A 21,468-nucleotide genomic window follows, 5' to 3' on the forward strand; every position below is an offset into this window, starting at 1 on the left:
AATTTCTATATCTCAGGAATTTGCTAAACTGTTCGGATCCAATCATAAATTTGTCACCAGAAGATTTCTAATTGTGTGAGAAACTGCCAGAGGAGGTCAAGTACCGGTCATTCTTATACAATTCTAGCATGAATTTGCATCAACTCAAAAAACTGTGTTATGTCCATATTTACAGCAGCAGAGGTGTTGTTATAAATCTTTGTCTTGCATAACTGTTGATATTGCAAAAACTTTGCTGTCAACAGCAAGGCTGGCATTTTCAAGCATGTTCTGAGCAAGCCAATTTCTCCTCATAGGAAGTTCAAGGGCCAGCAAGCTGCACTAACAATGCAGGGGAGAGTGAAGGATGAGTCTCATACTTTTGCCCCACTTTTCCTGCCCCAGGAAGTGGAGCAGATCAGGAAATTATCCCTACTGTATCCCACCATGTCTGTTACTTGGTAACAGCATCAACACACTTGCTGCTGCTTGGCTAGGACAAATTGTGTTCCTCAGAAGGACAGAAAAGCCATCCCAAAAGTAGTCACACCCATCCTGGGTTGCCTTGTGGATGTTGTCCTGCAGTATCACAGTGTTTCTGCAACACAAATTCCCACCACGGTGTGTCCCACAAGTCTTTCTCCTTCCTACCAGCCAGCCAAGCATTGAGATTGAAACAAACAACAAGAAGTTTCTGAAAATGCAGAGAGGTCCATGCCAGCCCTGGGTTCACATCCTTGCTGGGGCAGCAAGCACTGGGATTGTCAGGTTTTTTGGCTGTGGGTGGAGCTGCCTGCTGATTCAGGGAGCCATCTGCAGATGAATCACGGGTTTCTTTGTAAAAAGACTGCCCCAGGAGACACAAGGCAGCCAGCTGCTTAGGTCAATGGTTTCAGGGTTTGGAAGTGAAAGAACTGCATTTGGCTGCAATCATTTAAAGCTGAAGACTGAGGGCTGCCAGTGACTAGATGGAAAAAGTACTTGCTAAGAAGTACTGCTGCTGATAGTGTGGTGGCCTTTTACAAGTTATGGCACAGGGGCACAGATGGACTTCAGAATCCAGTGGAGTGTGCATCCACCTGTCAGCACACATTTCCCTATGGCTTGCTCGGAGACAAGGGCTCCAAACACAGGTTTTTGTGATTTTAACTTGGAAAAAGTCTGTGTGCAATCCCATCTGCCACAGTGGGATCACAGGGTTAGAGTTGCCCGCTGAAGTGTAGGTATTGTGTGCAGCTGTAGGGGCATCAGTCCCTAGAAACTTCCTCTGCAGATGGGCTTGGCTTCTTACTCTGTATCATGTAGTCTATTTTTCCTTATGCCTTTCAGTTATTTCCCTTCAATGTTTAATACTGTTGCATCTCTGTCAGCTAGAAACCTGGCCAAAAGCCATTGACACAGTCAGTGGGTATCAATACTTTGGGTTGCACCAGGAGTTTGTTCTGATTCTTGTAGCCCAGTGGGTGCACACAGGGCAACTGCTCATTGAAGGATGCTTGGGTTTTGGTTCAGAAGGTGTTATAAGCATTGGCCAAGAGAAACAAAAATACAATGCAGGAAAATAGAAAGTTAACATTTTTTCAACTAGTTATATGCCAATGCCAATGCCAGACCAACGAATAATCCTTTGGGTAAGGAGAAACGTGTGATCTGAGCCCAGATTTTACAACCCAGGCCCTTCTGCAAAGGAATCTTAGAATAGGAGCAGTAAACCAGGTATCAGAAGGACACATATTTAGTATCATGACTCCAGCTGTTGCCAGCAGATGGTTTAAGAAAAGCACCAGTTCAGATCGTACTAACATCCATAAAGTAGGTTTTTTGCTCTTTGTTTCTCCAAAATGCTCTAGAAAACAGCACTGTAAAGCATTGAAAACATCAAACATAATGCAAATTAACAGGCCTCTCCCATATGATTTTTTGTAATCTATTTTGTTTTCTTTTCCCTTATATGTGTTCATACTTTGGCATCTGTAGCCTCATGTACATATTACTGGGCCCTGTGTATGATTTTTTGCCTCCTTGTTTCAAAGTTCATTGGAAGCCCCTTCATATCAGCGTTGGCTGAAGCAGTGAATAATTATCAGCCCCACTAATCTCTGAGGGGAGTTAGAATTGACAGTGAAGGCAAAGAGGATCTCAGAGTTCCAAAAGGATGAACTGTGCATATTTTTTATTGTAGACAGAGATACTTTTATTTCATGTGTAAGAATTTAATTTAACATTTTGTCTCAAGTTATTTTTAAAAACTTCTTGCTAACAGATAATCCTTTGTATGGATTGGCATAAAAGGGCAAATGTGTAGTAGTAGCAGCTACTTGACTGCATGGTAGCTGTCCAAGAAAAATATTTGTGCAAGTCTTGCTGAGTCAGGGTATGTTTCCAAATAGGCAGAGTGTCCCTCTCATTGACAGGATTTATCTCACACAAGCTAAATCAAATACTCTTCTGTCCTGTAGGCTCAGGGCAATAGTGCATATTGTTAGCAAAAGAGACAGCAATCCTGTTCAACACAGTGTATAAGTATCCTAGCATTGTGTCCATATGAGGCATGATACACAGTAAAATAGATACACCAATAGATACACCAATACCAAGTTGTCTTGTCCATTCCCCTGCCAGTCCTCAGCTGTTGGAGTGCAACGTGCTACTGACACCGAGCTATAAATCAGAGCAGTTTCTCTCGAAATGTAGCTGCTCAGCAGCCTAGCGGCATGCAGATACTCCTGGCAAACTTCAGCAGGGCCACTCATGACACCCAAACCTGGTGGCTTTTCATTGCTGGAAGTTTTGATCTGAACATTTTGTACAGTCCTCTCCAGGAGCTCTTTCCAAACAAAATGCAGCCTCCCAGCCCCAAAAAGACCTGCACCTATATTGCAGGCCAGGTACCTGCCTGAGGTAGGGATGGTGCTGCTCTGTACAGGGGCCACACAGCCACAGCTCCACCACTGTAAGAGGTGTGGAAACATTCTCGTTTACTGGTGTTGCCCTGCTCCACAAAAGGCACCTGTCTGGACCCTGTGATCAGAAGAAAGTGGTGCATTGCTGGGAGGAAAGGAAAGAGAACAGGGCTGTCCTGCTACTTGCCTTGCGAAGGGCATGAGGTGTGGAGAGTTCAGGGTCTTGGAGCATGAGCATCAGGAGATCTCATTGTGTTCCAGAGCAGAAGAAAAAAATAACAAAAGCACTGCCAATAAATCACAGCCAAATCTGAGTTAATCTGGCATGGGACTGACTGTGCCTGGTATTGTATCCCTCAGGAAAATGGTGTGCTCCTCGGCTGAGGAATGCCCTGCTCCTTGCTGCACTTCCCATGTAGTGGTCTCACATCATCCCATCTGCAGCCTGACATGGGAAGTTCCCCTTCTTCACAATAGCCAAAGCCCTCCTGTTCTTCAATGTCACTGCTTTGAAGTTAGCACTGCCTTAAATAAGAAGTCAAATTTAGCACAGCAAGATCTCAACATCCAGTGGGTGAATAACCCCCATTCATTCATCTGGCACTCCTCATTTCTGCACAGATCCCCTCTTCCATTAAGTTTTTTGTTTACATAAAAGTTAGCTAGCCTATATAAACTCCCAAAGTGTAACATCTCTTTTATATAAAAGCCATGGGGGAGGGCAGATAAACATACAAGTGCTCCAACGTGTTCACTCATGCCCAGTAGAAATGTATGGTGTGGTTATCTCACAGTCAAAGTAAGCACACTGGCCTATTACTGGCAAAAGATTTAAAGCATCCCAGCAGACAGAAGAAAAATATTTCTTCAATAAATATATTAAATTAATTAATTTATTGCTTTTTGGTCCAAATTTATCATAAAATCTTCTGTCTATCAGTTGCTGATGAAACTCTTATTTATTTAATACTAAATTTGTGGGATATTATATGATGCTGTGTTAGCATATGAATATGTCAGTGGTGTAAAGTATGATCTTTGCTAAGGGCTAGCACTCCAGCACTGAAGAAAATTGCTAGTTCTGGTTTTAAGGGCAGCTTCAAACTCCTCATATGTTCCCCTTTCTACAGTTACAACTGGCCATTGTACCACTAAGTATGGACAAGGGCTCCAGGGAATGCTCTTGGCTGTGCGCAGCAGCACTGTATAAAAAGGTGAGTATCTAAAGATTTGTCATTGAATTAGTACAAAATTTTTCTCCCAAGGTTGAGAAACTTGTAAAACACCCATGACACTATTATGATAGGCTCTGTGGTTTTGGTGGAATAGGTAAATCAACAGGGTTGGTTTCTTTCTTTTTTCCATCTTGTTAATAATAAAATTATCCTAGTCCCACATTTGAACACCACTGAAATCCTCTGGATTATTTATGAAATATGAAAAGTTGTTTCATGTTACTTCACAGTTCCACACCAGCAGCAGAGGGGCAGTAACTCCCACATCACTGCAATGACAGAAACTTAGCAAAGGCCTCTTAGGACTTTCCTTTGAGGAAGTGAAATGTCATTACATTTAGCTGAAGATGCAAAGTTTTTTAATTAATGGAAAGACACAACAAGGAATTTGCATAGAGGATTGAGTGAAACCTTTTTTACCCTCCCCAGAAAGCAAGCTTCCTCACCCTCTTCCATAAACACCTACACAAAGACAAGGGTATGCATTTACAAAATCACATATGAAAGTCAAGAAAAACTAAATTATCTACTACATGCTTTTCCCAGCCACACGTTCCTCTCATTGTTTCATGCAGAAAATACTCAGGGTGACTCAAGGCACTGGGGACATCTCATTGTGCTGTCTGGTTCAGGTGAAGGGGGTTGGAAGGAGGGAAGCCTGGCAGAGATTGTACTGCTGAAGACAACAGGTTCTGTCATAGGGTCTACTTTTTAGCCAGGCTAGAAGAATGTTTCTCTACAGATTTAAAAGTCTATGCATTTGGTGGTGGGAAATGAGTGCACCACTTCTTCTTGTGCCTTGAAAAACTTGGCACATCAGCCCTTTAATATGGCTCAACCTGACTGAGAGGATGAAAAAATAATTCCTTTCCTAATTCATTAGTGACTTTCTCAGCAAGGACAATATTACAATAAAACACTGTTTTCCCTAAGGTTTCTAGCAAGAAGATTTGCAGAAAACTCTTTAGATTGTATTGGCAGAGTGGTAGGGGTAAGAGAGAGAAATAAAGAATGTACTTCCAGTTTGCCTGATTAATTGTAGTCAGAAAGTTTTGTTTGATTTCCCATTCCTGATTGTTAAAGATTTGCAATTAATTTTAAATAGTTAAAATTCCCATACTTTTGCTGAGTGAGTTCATCTTCAAGGATCATATGCAGAAAAAACAAATTTTAGCCGTTTAGATAAACCCATCAGCATGAAATTTTGCTCAGCTGTGTTCTACAAATGGCAAACTCAATTCCCTTTTGATTTTCTATCACATTTTAATTCCACACATCTAGGTGTGTGACCAGAATCCAGGCACAAATATCAGCAGGTATTTAGAGGGAGACAGATGTCATTGCCGTCTCTATGAGGCATCTTACACTTTGGGATAGTCATAAAGGGACTCCAATCTACATTGCTGTAAAAATATTCTCTTTTCCCTTGTCCAGCCCTTAGTGTGTTCTCATAATGTAAAGTTTCTTAATGTATTCCTACAGCACCCATCAAATTTAACCCACCAAAACCACATGCCTTTGAGCACACATAATAAGGTAACTTATTACTGCAACTGCCTGCAGTATAACAACTGTGATTTTAAAGCTGTAACAAAGATATTTTAATAAAATGAAACACCATCCATTTTCAAAAAAAAAGAAAAAAAAAACAAAAGCAAAAATCTCCAACACCATGCTGGAGAAGGAAGAGAACAGAGAGAACAGAATTAGTATTATCCTTTTCAATGTCTCTTTATTTTATAAAATATTGCACGCAAGAGTTACACAGGTTGAGATAATGAGAAATGTACATCTCTGCTAGGGAAGTCTTTCAAAGCCATCTTTCATGAAGATATAACAAACAATCACAGAATAATAACTAGTATATTCCCCTGGGTAAACGAGATAAGACAGTTACATTTAGCCCACACAGTGTTTGAGAGGATCTGAACTAAATTTGATCATGTTGTAAACAGTGCCCAATCATTTATGGAATTTAAGCTTATAAAAGTGCATTTTAAATGCAACTGTCAAATAAGGGCACAGGAACATAAAAGGATGTCTGTGTTGTTCAGTTGGTCAGGTTTCACAATATGTCACCAAGGATAAAGATGTATATGTGCTGCCAGCGCTCAAGGCAGCACACTTGCAAAGGGAATGGGTACATCAAGTGTGCTGCAAATCCTTTTCTTGGGGGTCTCATCCAGTGCCCCAGATTGCTGGCTCCCTCTGCTCTCAGTGGGAATGGGAGCCAAAGCACCAAAAAGGTTCATCTTAAACTCATATGTTAGTATGGTCCCTGCACAAGGGTGACATGCAAATTCATGAAGCATTCCATATTTTTTGGGCCAGTGTGGACAGAATTAAATGTAGAAAAGTTTTCTACCTTGCAGCACACAAATGTTCTAAAATGAACACAAAAATGTTCACTTTTGATTCATCCTCTCTCTCCACATGAATTATAAATCCAAACTAGAAAAGCAAAATATTTTTGCTTCCAAGCAACTTTTTTGAGCAACAAACTTTTCTTGCTCTTCTACTTTATCATAATCCCTTTGTTTATGCCCATTCAAAAAAATTGTGTTACATGACAATTGCACAGAAAGTCTAGAAGAATCTGGCATAGCACACTGTGTAACATAGAATGAAGACAGCAGAATCTTAAACATAAGGAGGAGAAAAAAAATCTGTGAAAGGAGGCATGTCATGAAAGCAGTGAACCTCCAGCTCCTAGCAAGCTGAAAAGCACACAGCAGAAGGAAACAGTTAAAATCCAGCTACGGCAGCCGAAGCCCTGCTACAATTTAATCCTCCAAGTACAACACCATCTAGGCGCTAAGTCCTCCTGCTGGATCAGTACACAAAAGCGATTACCATCCCTGCAGAACATGCTGCTGAGAGCTTCTCTGAGTCTGTCTTCAAATGATCTTTTTCCTCCTGCAAGAAAGGAAGCTTTTCCCATCCTGACCTGCAGACACTGACTACCTGACCCCTCAGTACATGCTTATAATGCAAAGGCCGGAATGCTGGATGAGGAAAACCAAATTTTCCGCTATTATCCTAAATAGGGGGCCACTGAGACAAGCATTTGGGCTAGGAAAATGAGATTAAAAGGGCTACACTTCCAATTTTATGTGAGTCTTTCTTTCACAAAGAAAGTGAGTGAAAATTCCTAGAGTGTGACATTACAGGCAGTTAACAAGAAGAAAACTGATTTTGAAATAATTTTCCTGGGGGAATGGGAGAATGAAAAACTGAAGGCAGCACTGGGATCCTAGAAGGCAAAAAGGCAGAGTGTCCTCCAGACACTGTAAATGGGTGTGTTTGTTTACATTTAGCACATGGTGCAGACTTTGCACCTGTTACTGTGCGCTTTGCTTAGCGTAAGAATCATTCCAGCTTCAGAGGAGGTGCTGGCTACCTGGACCCTCACCACTACCCACACACAGCTTCTGACCCTTCCCTCTCTGTACAGGGTGACAAAATGCCTGATGCCTTGAGCACTGCCAGGATCTTGAATGTGCCCCCTCCCTTACAGAGATGATGCAAGTCCCAGGCTGTGTATTTGGTGATGCTGATGCTGTATCAGCTCCATCCTTCCAGGCCTGCCTCCTCACTTCTGCCTCCTCAAAACAGGGAAGATAGACAGGGAGCTGATACAGCCCAACAAATTCAACAGTGCACACTGCGAGGTGGTCATAATGTGGTGACAGGAGCTATACAAAAAACTCCAGTACATTTTTTTTTATTGAAGTTGAGGGCATTGGGATTTTCAAGGGTATTTTTCTTTAGCATCCAAACCTCAGTAAATGTTGTGCGATAGCAGCATGATGGTAGGACTGCTAAATGAGTGAAACAGCACTGGCCATTTTGTGCTTACTGTGCAGACACTATTTTAGCATCTCAACATTTTGCAGCCCAGACCTCTTTTCTTGCCATTGTCCTTCGTAATTGCAAGCTCTTTGCTCCAATTAAAGGTGACACCAGTGGTCTGAAAACATTAAATCATGCTGTTGTGGCCACAGTCGGAACAAACGACATTATATGAGAAAAAACCAACAAAACCAACAAAATAAAAACCCAAACAAACTGGATAGCAGCAGAGGAAAGTATGATCTTTCCAGTTCTGTTCTTTATAATGATTCACAGACTTTTTCAAGCTTACCTTTCAGAAAACATAGATAGCTACACTCTGCTGCTGCTTTCTTGGTAGGCTAAACCAGTGTGTCCAAGTTACAGAAGCCTCACTAAAACACTCACTCATTTGCACTCCTGCTCTATAGTCATAATGCACATCCCTGCCTCAGGCTACATTTTGTGACAGCAGTGGGGCTCAGGGACAACTGCTCCTCACTCCACAAGGAGCTAAAAGGTTACACCCATCACCAGAGGAATAAAATTTACTCTGGCACTAAAGTATCCATCACAATTTGGAGAAACATTTGGCGTTTGGAGATGGGCTGCAGGCTATTACTGAGGCAGTCTCATCTTTGTCCTGCAGATGGACAGTTTGCAATTCTTCTTGCAAACTTTCTCTACCTTCTCCTAACTGACAGGTTGTCTCTGAAGGACACTGGTGGCAGACATCCACCTTTCTTACTTCTCTGTCTCTAAACTGCAGCACAAGGAAAGGTGGCCAGCAAATATTGTAATTAGACTTAGGAGAGTCTGTCAGGAAAGGAAACCAGAAACAGGAGGCAAAGATTGCAAAGGAAATGGAAACAAGCAATTAATACAACCTGCCATGCTTCTTCAAGAGGGGATTAATTTCTTTCTGCTTTTGGCATGGTGAGGACCAGGCAGTGGCAAATAAATACACCTTGGATGCCTACAAGGTGCAGCACCAGGCCTTAGGGATTAATTTCTCCCACAGCATCAAATGGCTTTGTTGTTTCAGGGGAAGGTAGGTAAGATGTGCTGCAATGCTTAAGGAAAGGTTTTAGATGAGACTTTAGCAAACATCAAGTGAACATAACTCTGGGCTTCCCACACTGGAAAATGGAAAGTGTCATGCTCGACAGGAGTTTGCCTGTCTCTGTAGCAGAAGATGCAGGTGGCTGCCCAGTGGTCCAGCAGGCTCCTGTTTTGACTCTGTCAGTGTTATTGTAATGAGAGAGAGTGAAAGTTAAAAGGAAGATGAAAGTGGCCTATGGCTTCAGAAACATCCTTTTTTTGTAAAAAGGACTGAGTATCCAAACACAAAATAGTAAACAGTACATGAAAATAACATAATAAACGATATCCCCAAAAGAAGATTGAACTCTGCAACCTTTTTTTTTTTTTTTTAAATAATACTAGAAAATGTAAGAGAAAGAGGGAAAAAAGGTAAAAGCCAAGAGTGTAAATGCAGAAGAGCATGGTGGGATCTCTCAGGAAGGGAAGAAACAGTGCTTAGGAAGAAACATTAGTTTGCCTTTCCTAGGCAACTTTTTGCTCCTGGAAATGCTAAATATAAGTACTGAGTTAGTATGACCAGCACTCTCACCAACCCGAGGAGTCCTGTCTTGGTGGCTGAAGGTCAGCCCTGTTGTTTGGGAGGTACAGTCCCACTCAAAGAGGTGCATAAAGGGGTACAGTCTGTGTTTCTTGTTTGGCTGTGGAACAAGCTCTTTTCTCCTCCCTGAGTGAGACACCGTGTGAAGGCACCATCACTCAGGAGCTCTTGGGCTGGTCCAAGTCAGTCTAAATAGGTGGACACAGGAGACAGGAGGGAACTGTATCACTCAGACAGACATGTTGGCCACGGCCCTCTCGTACATGCGCTCCAAGATGCGGTGGATGCTGGCAAAGCCTGGCCGGTCGGCAGGCAACTTGCTCCAGCAGAGGCGCATCAGGTTGTAGAGCTCCAGAGGACAATTGTCAGGGCAAGAAAGGACATTCCCATCCCTCACGTAGTAGATGACCTCTTCGTGAGCCATCCCATAGTAAGGCTGCATGCCGTAGGAGAATATCTCCCACAGCACCACCCCATAGGCCCACACATCAGACTCCGTGGTGTAGCGGTTGTAGAAAATGGACTCAGGGGGCATCCAGCGGATGGGGATGGCATCGTTCTCGTTTGCTTTGTAATAGTCAGCAGAATACATGTTCCTTGAGAGACCGAAATCTGCAATTTTCACCACCATGTTCTCCCCCACCAGGCAGTTTCTGGTGGCCAAATCCCGGTGGACGAACTTGCGCTCGGAGAGGTAGGCCATGCCGGCAGCAACCTGCTTGGCAATGCAGAGCTGGCTGGTGCAGCAGAGCGCCAGGGGGTTCGGCAGGCGCAGCCGCGTGTCCAGGCTGCCCTGCGCCAGGCTGCACAGGTTGCGGGGCGAGCGGTCACGCAGGTACTCGTTCAGGTCCCCGTAGGCCATGTACTCGAACAGCAGGCACATCGGCTTCCCAACCGCACACACGCCTGCCAGGGGACACGCCACACGCGTCATTTGAGCAGCAAAGAGAGTTTTGCTGTGCAAAAGCCGCAAAGCACAAAAGGGAGGCTTTCTACAATGCAGAGAGAGAGCCATGCAAATACCACCCACTTCGCATGCATCCATCATGCGTGCTCCCTCTTTTCAAGCTCCTGCTTCAGGGATCTGATGATGAGCTCCATGGGTGATGCTTACAAATCATGCACATGCCTGCATGCAAAATTCTTCTCAACATCCCGGGTAAAACACAGAGCTTTGGAGCTAAGTTTAATGAAGAACTTAGGCAATCCTGCTTAAGTTAGTATTAACTAAAGTATTGTATTGCCTCTTCCCAGGTGCAACTGCAAGGACTTTCAGGAAGTAACCTTTAAAGTTCTGATCAAGTTACTTTTTAATTCTTATATTTCTTATGACTGTTGTGTTGTTAAACAATAGTATTGTTGTAGGGGTGACACATATGCGGGAAGACATCAAAAGTATTCACAAGGGGCATGTTCAAGGGTTCAGTGGAACTCTTGAATTACAAGGAAACTCTTGTTATGGATTTTTATTTTTTTTAACAACTCATGCAAAAAAAGTTGGTTGAGGAATTACTTTTGGCATGACAGATATTCAAAAATGAAAGAAAGACAAATCAAAAGCAGACAACAGAAAGGAGATATTTGCCATGTCTGTTAGATGTAGAATGCAGTCCTACATGCTTGGCACTTTATCAGCTTTATTGGTGTGCCAGCATTAACCACACTTCCATGAGCCTTACTGATCATACAGTGATACAGTAATATTTGTGCACCTATCATTAAAATGCTAACCAGCAAAAGCCAACATTTAAAATGTATGTGTTTTGCTTTCTTAGTATCATCGTTTAGCAATTGATGATACAAGTTATTGTGAAATCTGAAATTCTGATTGATGACCTAATATTTGAATCTTTGAGGAAAAACAAATGGCTGCTCCCATTCTGACGACATAAGGATCTGACAAGTGTATGTGAGAGATTTATCATTTAAGCTGTTTTCAACAATGTGGCTATTTCTCCACAGCCCCCTGGTACTAGTTTGTGCCTGTACCTTTGTCCTTTTCTTGCCTAAATTGTGTTAACAATAAACACAAAGTTTAGTCCAGTTTAGCGCTCTTTCTGCCTTTCATTTCTGTAGCCAAAGTGTCTGTATCAACCCAGCTTCCCCAAAAATGTGGTTTATCCATTTTAAAATGTTCTGGAGCTTCCTACTGAAATAAGTTAAGATCTCAAATGTCCCTGTTCATGAGAATCAGATCTGCATATAACAAATTAGAGCAGTATTGCCAGATAAAAGTGGCCAGCAGCATCTACTTCAGAGAAAAAATTACAATCTTCTAAAAGAATATTTTTTGTCAGCAGCTTTCTTCTCAGAAAGTATCTTATTAGTCAAGCTTCAGCACCAAGACTTTCTAAAAAAATCCAACAAAGAAGGATGTCCTTTCAGATGAGAATGGAAGGAAAGGAAGAGGCTGTTTTTGTGGCTGGCTTTTTGTTAATTTAATTTTGTTTTTTTAATGCTATTAAGTGTTCGGACGTCATAATAGTAAGTGGGACATATAAAACTAACAAGACTTGTACTATTTCTTTTCAGTACCCACAAAATAAATCACAGTTCCAGGAAGTTCATGTCTTCCCTGTAAGACATCTGGGTCAAGGTTATTAGACTGGAAGCAGAGTTAGGCAGCAAGATGGCCAGCAGTTTACCCAGTGCACTATGAGGAGGTTTTGATGTGATGCACCCTCTTGTTAAGGCAACAGGATGCCTCACTGAGATACCTAAAAGCTTGACGATGTTCGGATTGTCAAACTCTGCCATGAGAGCTGCTTCCCTCTGAAAGTCAGCCTGCATGTCTGCAGATGCTTCCTCCTTCAGCATTTTCACTGCTACCATGGTGAAAGGTTCATAAGGCAGCAGCCCTGGGGCCCTGCAAAGAGAGGTAAGAGAGGAAACCATCAGTGATGAATACATGCACACTAAATATAGGTTCTGTTTCTGATGCAAAAGGAGAGGCTGACCAAAGGAAAAAAAAAAAAAGGGAGAAGGCCCCAGAACCAAGAGAAGGAGCCTTAAAGCCCAGTTTCATCTCTTGGGACTGCAATATGCATTGCATATTATAGAGGCATTTAATTTGGTTCAGGTAGGACTAAATTCAATATAGCTTTTTTTGATCACTGGTCTTGCTGCTTACAGACTCATTACTGTGTCTGCTAAAGACATAAATAAGTAACAGATTGGTAAGAAACAACTGCTCTCTAGGCTGGAGATCACATCATAAACTTAATGGAGGACAGATGGACTCTTCGGCCCAAACAATTCACTTTTGGGGTATAACAGTGGAGTTAAAAATAAACCTATTTTTTATTAAATTGATGAAAGAGCCTCCTTTCCCATACCTGGCACAGTGGTGACTTGGTATATCTGCCTACTATTAGAGTGAAAGTAGCAATTACAGGAAGTGTATTCCCTTGGTTTTGTAAGGAAAATAGCATTTTGATACTGTTCTCTGTGTATGTGTGTGTGGCGTGTGTATCCACCTTTAACAAGTTATAAAACCATTTGCTAATTTCAGCTGGATTTAATGTGGTGTAGCTGAGGTTTAGAAAACAGTTTATATTGCTTCAAGATTTGTGGAAACATGTGACAGGACAGAAGGGACAAAGCAAGCCTGTGCCTTGTCTGAAGAACAAGTTAATGTGTAAATACACATGTTTTGCTACTTGTGAATCTTCAACTAAAGTTTATAGACACAAATCCTTGGGAAACAGAATCCTGACTTTGAGCAACAGAGTTGTTTTCCTATCCATAGGATTCCCTGCACCCTCAACAAGTTTAATTATTTGGGCTTGCCAAAGATTTAGGTGTAGCTGTTGCCGGAGAAGAGTAACTTTCCACTCTTCAAACATGCACTAAACCTCAGATGTACATTTTGTTTCCTGCACAAATTCTTGCCAGGGGCCTTGCAGCTAACACACATTCCATACAGGTAGCCAGCCAGAGCCCATGGGGAGTGGTGCCCATTTATGTGTCACGTTGCTGCACCAGCCTGACTGCCCTCCCGTTGCTTGAATGCCAGGTTATTTTATTGCTCAGTAGCACCTAGAGGAGACTCCAATCTCCAAAGCAAACTTCCAGCTTCCTTGTCTTCTACTTCAGTCGCATGGCAGTTGCAACAGTTGTACTTGGATGCTGTAAATGTCAAATGTCACTGGATGGCAGGGTGTCCATCAAGAAAGGAATCAGAGGTGGCTGGATCACAGCTGAGACACTCAGCAAGGAGGTCTGGCATGCCAGAGCGGAGGATCAGGCCCCACACTTGTCTGCTACGCCTCCTTTACGGCACAATGTCTTCCTTCTTTTTCCCCGTGCTGGCAGCAGTTCCCTGTCTAGTAGGAGGGGAGGAGTACAAGCACCTGCTGTCAATTCTCAGCACTAGAGCCAGCAGCAGCAGCCTGAACAAAGCAATAGGGGATTTAAAAGTAAAAATAGGAGGGCTTTATATCTTCCAAATAGTCTCAGAGATTACCACTCATCTCTGACTGGCAGACCCAGCACAGTGCTAAAGCAGGGATGGGCAGAGCTCAGTCCTGACTGCTTTGGAGACAGAAACTCACCCCAGGCTGATGTACACCCAACCACCCAATTTCACTGAATTCTGTAATGTAAACTAACCTAAATGTAGCCAAGTGAGGTTAAGCTGCACAATGCCTTCTAAGTAGCCCTCAGGCAAAAGCCAGAAATTTCACCTTTGGTAGATCATGGTGATGCAGTACCGTTCTGAGCAGGCCTGGGAAACTCACACTGCTCTGGCACAAGGGCAGGAACTGTCTGAAGACTTGTCAGGCAGCTATCAAATGTGACCCCTTTCATGCCCTAAAGACAGTCTTTGCACAAATTATAGGGGCGCATCTGCAGGGTAGCAGCGGGAAGCAGCTGCCTCTGAACCTGGAGAATTCAGCTGAGGGCCAGAAGGCGGAGTGTTTTTCGAAAATTAGGCTAATTCTCTCCTAGAACTGGGAAGCATCAAAAGAAATTACCTTAGGTAATCTCTCTTGCAATTAAGGAGGAGAAATTTACACTGCTCATGCACAGGGTGGACAGCAACAGACCTTTGCCTGCTTCACTACCAATGGATTTGTGCACCGGAGTCATTAATTGGCATTTAAGTGCATGCTTAAAGAACTAACCAGCGGTGCGGCTAGGAATTTCACTCTGAGCCTATCTAGAGAATGTCTGACTTAAGTTCCCAGTCAGGTTTTCCTTCCTAAGCAGTGTTATGAGTAGAACAGCTGCCCATTTTTTAAAACGGTTGCAGAGTTCACCGTCAGGGTGGGCCAGTTGCTGCCAGGGTGGAGTTCTAACTGTTTGTTATTGTAATCACCTGTTGTTTTCGTTAACTACCTGTCGTTGATGGTTAAGAATTCCCCTTTTATCGAGTGGCACCCTGCTGCTTCCTGGAGGATGGCACCCAGACGGTGGAGGGGAAGGGACATCGAGTCGGCATGCAAATGACATCATTTCCTGCTTCAATGGGATGGACCCCTCACCAAACCTAGCCAAAAACCCCTAAAACAACGAGCCAACACAAAATTGATGAATCAAAGTGATGACTGGGTGTGAGGAACAGAATCTAGTATCCGCCAAGGCCTTTTTACCCCTCGCCCTAAAATGAAGATGTTGGCTAGACAGAGGACCTCGAATGTTGAACGGAAGAGCAAAGGGTTTCCCGATGATCTCCTGAGGAAGAAATACCCAGCTCTGCCCACAGACCAGTGGACAAAGCTGCACTCTTTCTCCTCCTCCAAGAGCGTGCACCCGTTGTTTCTCCCCACCTGAGCTGATCAGTTTTAATAAAGGCATTGAAAAAGGAGAAAGGTCTCCTGCCTGTGTCTATTTCAAGCAGCAAATATGTAAAAAAAAAATGAGGAGCAGTCTGAACCTGTATTTGAGACTCTGTCCTGTCCCCATCTTGCTCACCATAACAGTTGGGCAGCTTCTGTTAGATGATTAAATAATGTAATTAACATCTACTGAGTCTGGTGGGAGCCTTCCTTTACCTTATTCTTTGGTTCAGTTAATATGTGAGCAGGAGACTGCCCTGAATAAGCAGGAGCTGCTTTTTGAGGAGGAAGGGAAGGTTGGATTTTGGTTTTTTTTTAATAATTAACACCCACACTATTTTTCAGCTATGTATGAGATAGCAGGTCAAATAAATACCCTTTGCAGAAGAGAGAACATGAGACTTCTGTCAAGAAACTGTGACCTTAGGAACAGCCCTGTTCCTAAGGAGGAACAGCATGTTGTGCATTTGGAGTGCAGGTCTACCAGCCTACTAGCAAAACCTCCACACCGACCTACTGGCAAAGACTCCATATGCAGGCTTTTAGGCAATCCTGATCTTCAGGCTTTGCCTGGACCACACAGGTGAACTCTGGAAGAAAACTTGCATGCTAGTCTGCACTGAACTGCACAGAGCTGGTGCTCTGGTGTCTTGTGAGGCCAGTGTGGTCCTCCCAGGAGGAGAATCAGCCACAAAGACCTATCTGGGGACAGACCTGAGCCTGGTCCTGAATTTTGTTTTAAGCATGGTTACTTCCTTATCCTTCCAAGTGTGAAGCTGTTCCTGGTGAAGATAGTAGCCTTTCAGGAGAAGCTAGTAAATGATAGCTAGACACTTCCTGTCCTAACATGTTGCTTGACCCAGGAGTGAGTAAACACTGAATCAGGACTCACAGCAGCCAACTGGCAAAGGCATCGCTGGCACTGAGTGCAGAGCTGTGTTTACAGAAGAGCGAGAAACATGAGAGCAGGAGAAGTAAGAGGATTGCTAAACTTAGCTCAAGATGTCCATTTAACACATGCAGGAGAGTACATTTTATCCTGAGATGGGAAGGCAATAATTTGAGTTTTGATCATTTCAGTAACCTGGATGAACACACAGCTTATACTAGGACTGCACTGATCTGCCAGAAGTGCACAGAAATGTCTATACCTTACTATAAGGAATTATAAAGCCTTGGAGACATGTTTGATACAGATGGTAATAAACAAAGGAGTCCCTAAGAAGCAATATTTCTGTGGCTCCTTCCCTGAGCCAGAGAGAGCAAGCATCTCTCAAGAAGCTTCTCACTTTGCAAATGCTAGATGAGATGTAATACTTTCTTCTCTTCTCCTGTGTCTTTTTCTCTCAGTTTCCATTGACAATAACAAAAAGGCTTAATTGAAAGAAATTGCAGTGCTGAAGTGTATGAAATCCACATAAAAAGTCTTTACACCACTTTGGCACTTGCTTAACTAGCACTTTAGTGACATTTGAATGCCCTTTGAGAAGTCTTTCACGATATCCATGAAAGTCATTTCGAGCTCAGAAAGGTCTGTGCAGCAGTCAAATTGTATTAGACCTTCCAGCGCAGGGCCAAAGCAGCACTTGGGAAGGAGAGTGCCTGCCCTGCTGGCACACAGGTGAAAACTCCTGCAGCATGAGCAGGAAGGTGCTGCACCTCAGGGCACCCCGAGCACTGTGCTGAGGCTGGGACAAGAGCTGCCCTGTGCCCCTGGTGTGCAGTGCCCCAAGCACTGCTGTTGTGCAGCTTCTATAGCTGTGTTCTTGCTTCAAGCTCAGATGTGTTTGGCCATCCAGGATAACAGTTCATCACAGGCTAAGCATCTGTGGCAATCCCACTGTGCACCCTTTGAATTTTGTTATTTTTAGTTCTCTCTATAATAAAGTATGCTTGCTTTTCTTCCATTAGAAATAATTTATCTCTTCATTAGAAAAAAAAATCCATCACAGCTGTTGAAACTGTTTCCCAGCTGTAACATGTCTAACCTGTACAGAACTAATTTTCTAGCAGGTACACCAACAGCTTAACTATAAACATTACAGATACCTGCATTATGACTACTTTTTGCAAGATAGCCCTTTGCTTTGGCAGTCAACTGAAGCATTTCACCAAGCAGATCTTGGCTCATGGTGGGACTCTGATCCTTCCCTGGGTTTTTGTTGAGGTCATCATACACTACTCTAGATACCGCCACAAAATCAGCCATGCCCCATGCAAAGGACAAAAATTACTGCCTTGACTAAGCAGGGAACTATACAGCCTGTACATTTTGTTCTAGGAATATGGGATGGGACTTTAGGAGGAAACTATTAATGTCCGGGTTGTCTTGCAGAAATTATGGATTCTGTCAAGAAAAACTAGATATCTTCTATCCTCCTCACTTTTGGGTTTGTCAGTTAAAGATTTTCCACATTTGTAAAAGTGCACAACGTCACTTCCCATGGTAATATCAGAACTGGGCTGTCATCTAATATCTTAGGTTTAAAACAGGTAACAGTGGCTGCAAATTCCAAAAATAAAAAGTGAGAAACTAATTGAAGGGGACACTGAGGAAGTCGAGAGATAAAGGAATTTATATGTGTTACTCAAACACTGATATCCAGATAGCCATGGAGCCAACCAAGGATTATTATGGCAGGAGGAAGGGGCCATAAAGAGGTAGGGCAACATTTTCAAGTGTCCTTGTTCTGGCTCCTGGAGATAAGCACAACACCAGCATCAGAGGTGCAGGAATGAGGCTGAGAAGTAGGTGGAATGGACTGTAAGAGGGGATCAAGAGCACCCAAGACCCTAAAGCCCCTAAATCATTTCCAGAAAGGTCTGGAAGAAGGGGCTGCCATAATAACCCACTTTGTATAGAAAGTGAGGAAATTAGCTCCAGGGCACATAAATTTTACTATAAAAAGGTACCCTCACAAAGCCTAGACACACATAAAGCCCAGGACCATAAACTTCATAAACTTTCTGTCAGCTGAGTTGATGGTGGAGCCAGGACCACTGATCTTTTTTCCTTTTTTCCTTCACTGCTTCCTTTTTTCCTTCCTTCCGCCACTTTTCTCTTTCTTTCTTTCTTTCTTTCTTTCTTTCTTTCTTTCTTTCTTTCTTTCTTTCTTTCTTTCTTTCTTTCTTTCTTTCTTTCTTTCTTTCTTTCTTTCTTTCTTTCTTTCTTTCTTTCTTTCTTTCTTTCTTTCTTTCTTTCTTTCTTTCTTTCTTTCTTTCTTTCTTTCTTTCTTTCTTTCTTTCTTTCTTTCTTTCTTTCTTTCTCTTTTTCTCTCTTTCTCTCTTTCTCTCTCTCTTTCTCTCTCTCTCTCTCTCTCTCTCTCTCTCTCTCTCTTTCTTTCTTTCTTTCTTTCTTTTTCTTTCTTTCTCTCCTTCCATATTTAATCCATCTTTTTGTTTCTGTTCCTTTTCACAGTACCCCTTTATTCAAAACCCAATGCCCTGTGCTTATATAGGAGGTCAGGGACAATAAAAGAGCTATTTCCATGGAAGGCGTGTAATTTACTAATAAAAATTTGTACACTTTTGCAGATACTCTGACTTTTGCAATTCCTTTCACCTACAAGCATCTGCAAATCCTGGGTGTGCATTTTCCATTAAGGCTGGGACACCACAGACACACAACCATATGCCCATCTCCCCACTGGCCTGTGCAGGGAGGGTTTTTTGGGGATTTTTGGTTTAGTTTGGTTTTGCCACAGAATCAAATTGCAATTCAGTTTGGACTGACCCGTAGCACGATACAAAGACTTTTATGGTAATTACACAGGTCAGTACTGGTGTTATAATGGAGATCACCAAACACTGACAATTCATAAATACTGGGAAATGCAAGAACTTCAGGTGGTACTCTTGGCAAAATTTAGCTGAACTTTTACACCAGATAATGTCAGTAAGGCATTATATCTACTAGAGAGTAGAAAAGATAAATTTGCGGCAAAAGTTTAACAAACATTGACAGATAGCAGTGGACAACAAAAACAATTCTTTAAACCTGAGTGTTGTGTACCATTTGGTACACGTGCATTTGAGTGGATGGATGGATAGATGGATGGATGGATGGATGGATGGATGGATGGATGGATGGATGGATGGATGGATGGATGGATGGATGGATGATTTCCATGCTGATTTTTTTCACAAGTACCTTCAGATAAAGAAGACTCACAAAGAGACTGCTTACCTGGCCTGGAAGACTCTCCCAAATGCTCCCTCCCCAATATCTCTCACATATTCAATATTGTTCCTGGGATACTCCAGGCTAAGCAATTTTGGATTGAGGAGAAGAGGCATGCGCTGGTACATGGGGTTGGGGTGCAGCCGGTCCAGCAGCAGTTCAGAGGGCAGAGTGGTGAGAGTTGGTGTCTCCGACTCTCTAAAACAACGGAGAGATTTTTGGTCAGTGTGTGCACAGCCCTCAGTCAGGAGATAACTAGCTTCATCTCCTCCTGAGTTTATTTATTTGATGAGAAAAGAAGGTGCAGCAGGGCTACTGAAGGAACCTTGCAGCAAGGTGTCCATGTCCCTAGTCACCACCTTCTGCTCTGGCACACGAGTTCAACAGAACTAACACTGGGCTGACACAAGCAGAGGGAGGGCTGCCGTCCCCTCACAGGTGTTCACAGGACTTTTCTCTCAGAAACAAGAAAGCTCTTTTTCCAAAGCAGCATTTCTTGCACTGAATTAAGTTCCAAGCTTTACCTTTTTTTGTTTTTCCACTGTTTTCGATGACGGCAGCAAACCAGGGTGATAATGCCAAAGATCACGACCAGGGCAAAGCTGGAGATGATCGAGATGATAACAGTCATGGAGTATGTAGGGGAAAATGGAGGAGGAGGAGGGGGAAGATTTAGAGTCTCTCCACTTGGTTTTCTTGTTCCTAGTGATAACAATGCTGTAATGCAAATAAAATCAGAGGGTTACGCCTCTGCTCATTTATAGAGCTTTCTCTAAGAGGAATTTACGAAGCTAACTTGTCACCCTGGAAATTACTGACATTACATACAGCCCTATGACCACATGAGAGGACCATACTAGGGAAGCTTGGCTTGCAGGAAGCAAAACCCATTTGTTTTGCCACATGTGAAAATCCAAGATCTGGTACGACCAATATATAGTGTCCATTAAGCTGGGAACACAGTTTTAGTATAGAATATTTGGAAGAGTTACAAATGGGAAGTTCACATCTAACAGTCTCAACAGTATTCAAATATAGTAATGTCTGCAGTGGGAAAGATCAATGGTGCTGTACAATGTAAACCACAATGTATCATGTGTCCTAAAAGGAATCTGCAGGGAGGACTGTAAGACCAAGTAAGTACAGAGTGATACTTTCCCAAAATATCCTCTTACCCCCAACAGTTTGCATCTCAGTGTCTTTATGGGGAAAATGTGGAAAACTAGTTTAAAGCACTCTTGGCTGAATTATTAGGGAAAAAAAATCACATAATTACCTGTGGAGTGCCTTCTGAGATATTCTAGAAAATGCTGTTCTCTGCATGCAATGTTTGAGAACAGAAAGAAATTTAAACTCTTCTTAGTTGTCAGCTAAATTAAAAATTACTTGTGTTCACTTATGTCCATAGAATATAAGTGCAGTAAGTTTCCAAATGCAGTCTTATTTCTGAGCACTGAAATCCAGAAACTGGGAATCTTGGATGAAATATTTTTTAAATTTTTTTCTGTTTTTGAACAAGAAATGACAGGAATACTTAGCTTCTACATCAAAAACCAAAGAGGCTTCTGTCTTTTAATGGCTTATTTTTAGTTTAAATTGGGGAACTGGGGGGAGGGGGGGGGAGGGGGAGGTGGGCAGTCTTACTGAAAAAAATCACCCTAAACTAAACAACTAAACAACTTTGGAAAACAACCTGAAGCCCCACCTTCTAAACAGTGTGACAAATCAATTTTTCAGAGTACCACAGGACATTTCACTTCATCTTTAGCATTTATATAACCTAGGGCAAGATGCTTGATTCATCTGTCTTCATTTTCCCCTCTTCATGGGGGACATTAAACCTTCTCATTAAAGATGCTGAGTGAATCTGTGAGAAGACCTCGAACTAGCTGAATCCAGAGGACAGAACAGATTGGTG

General features: G+C 42.5%; 1 protein-coding gene across 2 annotated transcripts in view; it reads right to left on the reverse strand.

The window, feature by feature from the left end:
- Positions 1 to 5,857: 5,857 nt before the first annotated feature.
- MUSK (muscle associated receptor tyrosine kinase) overlaps positions 5,858 to 21,468 on the reverse strand; it is a 59,235-nt gene continuing 43,624 nt past the window's right edge. For both annotated transcript variants that reach the window (XM_063180175.1, XM_063180174.1), the window contains 4 exons: positions 20,075 to 20,267; positions 19,557 to 19,748; positions 12,308 to 12,456; positions 5,858 to 10,496 (listed from right to left, as the gene is read on the reverse strand). In XM_063180175.1, coding sequence (XP_063036245.1) covers positions 9,820 to 10,496; positions 12,308 to 12,456; positions 19,557 to 19,748; positions 20,075 to 20,267 — 1,211 coding nt within the window. In that variant the 3' untranslated portion in view covers positions 5,858 to 9,819. The remainder of the gene's footprint in view (positions 10,497 to 12,307; positions 12,457 to 19,556; positions 19,749 to 20,074; positions 20,268 to 21,468) is intronic.

The sequence above is a fragment of the Melospiza melodia genome, chromosome Z, assembly GCF_035770615.1.
Source record: "Melospiza melodia melodia isolate bMelMel2 chromosome Z, bMelMel2.pri, whole genome shotgun sequence".
NCBI classification, from domain to species: Eukaryota; Metazoa; Chordata; class Aves; order Passeriformes; family Passerellidae; genus Melospiza; species Melospiza melodia.